Source organism: Opisthorchis viverrini (assembly GCF_000715545.1).
Source record: "Opisthorchis viverrini unplaced genomic scaffold opera_v5_69, whole genome shotgun sequence".
Taxonomy (NCBI): Eukaryota; Metazoa; Platyhelminthes; class Trematoda; order Opisthorchiida; family Opisthorchiidae; genus Opisthorchis; species Opisthorchis viverrini.
This window is the reverse complement of record NW_008751725.1, coordinates 1,085,738-1,091,737: the sequence shown is the minus strand read 5'-3', so window position 1 is coordinate 1,091,737 and position 6,000 is coordinate 1,085,738. Positions and strand designations below refer to the sequence as shown.

Here is a 6,000-nt window from a genome sequence, read left to right as displayed (position 1 = left end):
CTCGTTTGTGTATGCAGTGCTAGATTCGACGTTGATAATCATCAAGCACACAGGACAGACCGAATACATGTATTACAATCATTGTCCCGGTGGGTCAGGAAAACCATCTGTCATACATGAAAACCAGTTATCGACCAACTGGTTACTTTGTGAAAAACTAGCTGGACCAATGAACTTGATGGAAACGCACACACCCTGGCTACCCAAGTCATGTGATCATACAGTTCGGGTCTGCTCTTTATCAGGACAAATTGGTCTCGATGATGAAACGAAAGCCGATCAACAACAGGTAGGGTAATTACTCGGTTCTGATTGGTCAGTTAAGTGTCCAATCGTTAGGCGTCCTGCAAGCAACCGTGTACCGGGCAAACGACCTCAACGGATCACAGTCACAGGAGGACGTCACCTATAAAAGGAAGCTTTTGCTAAAGCCGGTAATATATCGCCGTTTAAAAGAAACACTGAAAGCTTCGAAAGCCAACTGAGATCGAAAATATGAACATCTACTTCGGTTCAATGGCCACTCCCCCTTACGCGGTTCATGCCTCAACCCCGCGTGGACCAAAGCCGTCCTTAAATCAAAACAGCTCCAATAATGTGCCACTCCTTAAGCCTCAAGCAGCCCTAGTTGCCCTTCTTTCTGGCCAACATTCCAATGATGTGGAAGAACAAAGTCGCTCCCCACTTGATGTAATCCTCCGACGCGGCTCTGAGGCCAATCCATGGGGTTTCCGTATACAGGGAGGCTCAGACTATCATCTCCAGTTAACCGTCTGCAAAGTGAGTCTTATTATCATGTTTGCAAGCTTCCCAAACTACTGAGTGTTTTCTCAACCACAGCACTTCCCATATGTAGGTCTGTGTGCATGTTGCTACCAGTTTTCATCTTTATTCCATACGGGAATTTGATTCACCTGAATTTTTTTGAGTGATTTTGTTAGCGAAGTTCGCTCCACTGCTAACAAACTGAGCTGAAGGATGGTGAAGGATCGCTTTTAAGTCCAGCAGTTTATGTCTTTAGTCTAGTGGGCACACGCATTCCGCCTATATTAACTAGCTTGACGTAGTAGTTTGCAAAAATCATTCTCGAGTCAGTTAACTTTGTCCAAATATAATGTCAGGCTTTTGTAAACTGTTAGAAGTCAACCAGCTTAACTTGAACTATGCGAGTTATTCCATTGTTCCCACGGCCATATTGAGGTTTTACTTCTAAAGAATATCCATACTCACGAATTTATGTAAAATGCTTGTGGAAGTAAATCCGAAATTCTACGTTTTTGGGTTCACTAGGATTCGCACATTTGAAGTGCATACTGAGCACCCAGTAATCCTCTTGTTACAAAGGAACTCAGCACGACCTCTCCTCAAATAAGTGGTATGGTTGATGGGTTTCTATGATGCACTTTTCATACAGTCATATTATGCCTAGCAGAATAGACGGTGTGTCAAGGATGGATGTTCTGAATTTGCAGTACAAAAATTTGTCGTTTTAACCAATCCTTGCCTATGAATAAAATCTGGAACGTATTGAAAATCACCAGCGGTCCACAACTTAGAATCCTAAAAGAGATACTAAGAGATGGCTGTTTAGCGCAAGAGGCACATTTAAGTCACTTGCGGTTAACCAGTCAGGTAACAAAAGTGCACTCACTTCAAGGGTTTGTGTTCCTCATCCTTCAAGGGGCTGTCAAGTAACAGATGACCTCTCACTAAAAATGATCGAACGGATATCATGTAGCCGCTACTATTGACTCAATTTGTCCTTCTTTTTATTGATGATCGTAGTTCCACCAGAATAGTCCGCCACACACTGTCAACTGGGTATCACCGTGTCAGACACTATGTTGGCAACGAGGAGTGGATGAGCACAAACTGACGATTCTGCGGAGCAACTCCACTGCTAAGAGACAAGGTATATCGAGGAGAACGAAACTACCACTTTACTCATAAATTGCGAGCAATCTCTATTTAGGAAGGAAGACATACAATAAAGCACACTGCTTTTCTGTCCTAATGTCCTCATACGAGGGTTTTACTCACAGTTGGAGGGAGCTTACACTATATTCTGAATTCGTGCAATTCATGCTTTTTGTTAGCTACCTGTAAGTCAATGATATGTTGGTAAAACTAGACAATGAATGTTTTCGGATTCAACCCAAATGTTGCGTATTTTCAACCTGAGTGTAAAAACCTCCGCAATGCACCTCTGCTTCCCAGTGTAGGTAGACTTTGCTCACATGATGAAATTCATATTATGAGTGCAAGTAAAATCTAACATGCATTGCGGATCACTGTAAGTTACAGCAGGAACAGGTAGATCTCTTCGGAAAGGTGTATACTTGTATACTTTGATGTAAAAAGTGGAAACATAGTGGGCAGTTGTAGGAACCGTCTGATTTTTGTGCCTATACGAAAAATTAATGGCATGTTCGGCATCAGCATGAATAGTTCTGTAAGATATCACATTCTATTACAGTAAAAGTATCTCTGACATAGATTATCCGAAGAAAATAACGTTTCCATTCAGTAACTTGTTCACTTTCGATATCACCTATAAAGTGCCGTTTTCCGAATACACTAAAATTTTGGATGGATGGTAAGATCCTATTCGCCGGTCAAAATCATAGTAAGTCGTTCTGAGTCTTCTACTGTTGCGAATTTCTTTTTTCATTGCCAGGTGGTCAGTGACCGCACTACCTCATCCACGCTAACCCAACACCGTGTTGGTCCTCTGTTCAAGGCAATGCCATATTGTCCTAATCTCTGGTGCATCTGGCAGGCGAACACTGACATGAGACTGTTGATTCCGATTATGTTGATTTGTGTGATTTCAACGTATGCGCCACTAGCGTCCGTTTTAATATTCGAGTAGTGTAAGTTAATCTGGCGCCAATATGGCTTATTGTCGCATTCGGCTATTCATGCGTCTGACCTGACTGGAGCTGACTTGTATGATGCCAGCGTGTTTGGCTTGGATTATAGCTTGATTCGGTGGGACTGATATCAACCTGCTTACAGAAATCTTCACTAGGACTACTCGTGCTGAATCAGTTCCACTATTTTAGACTGGCTCAACAGCCCAAGCCGGACTCAAAAACGGACATCGCCGAACGTGGTCATTACGTTTTGACCTATAGGAGGTTAACGCTCGAGAGTACATTGACAGAAGCCTTTTAAAATCTTTCACGTGAGTGTTTTTTGCAAGGCGCCCGCAATCGATTTCAACTGAAGGGGGCAATATTGAAGAAATGCACATGCACTAGGAGTTACACATCCTCCAACTCAGATAGATGGAAAGGAGAAAAACTTGAGTTTTTTCCCTAGTTTAATAACAGTACTGTTCACAGCACGAAAGAAGAGCGGATGTGATAAGGAAGAGACTGAACTGCGTCAGTCTCCTCTCTTTAGTTCTCACTGTATGCTAGCTAATGAATGCTCATCAGGCTGGCAAAAGCAATATATTTTAGTTCCTGCTGGCCAATGGCGTATCCCTGCATGCGTAGTATTCAGTAAGGACAAATGACCAGTTAACTAAAGCATCTGACTTTTAACCGGTAATCATTTTAGCCTGACCAGTGAAAACAAAGCTCATTTTCTCCAATATACAGTCTCTCGACGTTATAGGTATCATCTTTAGTCACTTATTTGGTTTTAAGTTAGAGATTCTTCTTCTTGGAACTCTACGCAAGAGAGAACACAACTAAGCTATCAAATCTAAACTGTCCCGTGTATCCTGAAAGACCACATTTACACGCTAGCACCTGAAGCGAGTTTATTTTACATATTCACCTAATGTACCTGTTCTACATGCTCACTATCCATTGTTCGTGTGACAGGGTGTAAAATTCCCCAGCTGTGTGAGAGTTTAGCACTCCCACTATTACGTCATTTTGTCGTTGTGGCCTGAACTCAGCCATCGACTGCCTTACGAGTAAAACGTGAAGCTGAAGGCTTGGGATTAGTCTCTATTTCCAGGCTCCCGCTTGAGAAGCCTAACCTCTCAGAGAGGTCTGGCAAACAATCGGTGGATTTACTAAACCTCTCTGAAACGCTGAATACCCAATCGACCCTAAACAGTTTCCAGTTGATTGAAGCCTAACCTCTTCATGTATCATGTTGACTACAAAGAAAAGGAAAACATCTTCCCTTCGACATGAGGCGTGTAACTTGACGACTTTCCTGGATCAAGAGGAAAGAGGCAAGCCCGAAAGACGAACTGCTAATAACACACGGGAAATCAAACGCCACAGGATAGACCTTTCCCAAATCAAAGAGACCTAAACGGTTAATCAAGGGAAACTAAGGAACACTGGCTTTCAGGTGGAAATAACGTAAAAAGCCGACGTATGCAATGTGTCGGATTCGCAGTTGTAGATCACATTAATCAGACAGTAATGGGTGAACCAAGCTGCATAAATCCGAGAATACCTGTCACCTAAATCTGGTTATCAAGAACTAGGTTTACAACACAACCGAAAATATGCTCTCCCGTTTCCACACACAGATGAAGAAAAGAACAAATTATACGATCAACTACAGGACTTAGTCATATCCGTGGATCGTATGTTGTCCCACTCTAGATACAACCACAACCAGACTTCCGTAGCTTTCCTCGATCAGCCAGTCGAGTCGGACTGAGTTCGGTGGAGTGTATTCCAGAGCATTCAGGCTTGTCTCCTCCATTCATAGTCAGGAGATCCCTTATGCTCCATGTCCCGAATTTCTACTTGAAGTCTGCGCCGTGTGCGGAAAGATGAGCCTTTTGAATGATAGGAGCTGACTCCGAGCGTTCACTTTCAGGGTCCTACCCGCAAGCTAGTGATGGCTGAACCTACCCGTAGTTCTGAGAAGTAAGACCTAGAAACCTGACTTCTAACGTGGATAATGTGGTGGTCACCATTGTTAACCGTTGGACTATCAGATTAGACAATTTCTGAAGTCAATTCTTCCTAATCCGTTGTTCCTAGAGGAAGGCAGAGTCAATGTTTCCACAAATGTGGGAATTTGGATCACCTAGGAAAAACATCTAACTGTTTATATATAAAAACAGGACTTCGCCTGGTCCCTTAGCAGAGACTTGTTGCTCTCTATCGAACTGCTGTCCGTTGGAATTTCTGAAAGGTTTAAAATCCAGTGGGCCTAGCTACAGTCAGCGTAGCTCACAAAGATGCTGAAATCAAACCAACACAGTAAGCTGTTCGACTGATTATGCACGCTAATCTGTCAAAACCATTTTCGTGGACATTAGTACTTGATCAACTTAGAGTGCGGTCAACAAATTTTTCCACATTTTCAAACAGCCTCAAAGGCAACGATTCTGTTTGTTATCCCTTTTTTACTCAAAAGAAAATTTTGTGCCAGGACCTCTCAAAAACTCATTGGAAAAGAATTCCTCCTAAAGGATATCACTCAGAATATTTCTTCTATCAGATTACCTGGTCATTATTCCGCCCTAGATATTTCTGTGCAGTATAGACGTAAGCTTTCAAAGATCAGTGATTGACGTACCCAGTCACTGTACTCAACCTGGAAAACACGCACTGGATATACACTATCTTCGCTCACCAATGGACTCAAAGCTCATTAACTCTTGATGTTCGATCAGGATGGCAAAAACTCTCCGTTAGTTTCAACCCAGAATCAGGTGGCTTAAGGCAAGAAGTTTATTCTTCTTGTCGCATACCAGCCTGGTTCATTTGTCTTTTAGCCCAGAACTACCTGCTGAGTTGTCCTTTCACTCAATGCCTTGTGAAACGTGTGGAGAAATTAGCTCAGTACTGAAGTGCGCTTCGGATCACGGTACACTCCAGCTCCATTAAGGCAATCCTTTAATTAATTAGCCTCTCGAGTTGCACCCAGAGATTTCGCTTGCCAATTTCAACCACTTCAGGAAGCTTACGGTTCGATTAGCTAGCTCAAAGTAAATTCTCCATTCCTACCTATTCGCTTCTGTGGATATCCTACTGAAATCTGACCGTTTTTGATTACCGCAAAAAACTA

General features: G+C 42.6%; 1 protein-coding gene across 1 annotated transcript in view; it reads left to right on the top strand.

Moving 5' to 3' along the window:
- Positions 1–394: 394 nt before the first annotated feature.
- Positions 395–6,000, top strand: part of T265_04294 (hypothetical protein) — a gene marked incomplete at both ends in the record, with an annotated part of 28,420 nt that continues 22,814 nt past the window's right edge. The window contains one exon of the mRNA XM_009168993.1: positions 395–780. Coding sequence (XP_009167257.1) covers positions 496–780 — 285 coding nt within the window. The remainder of the gene's footprint in view (positions 781–6,000) is intronic.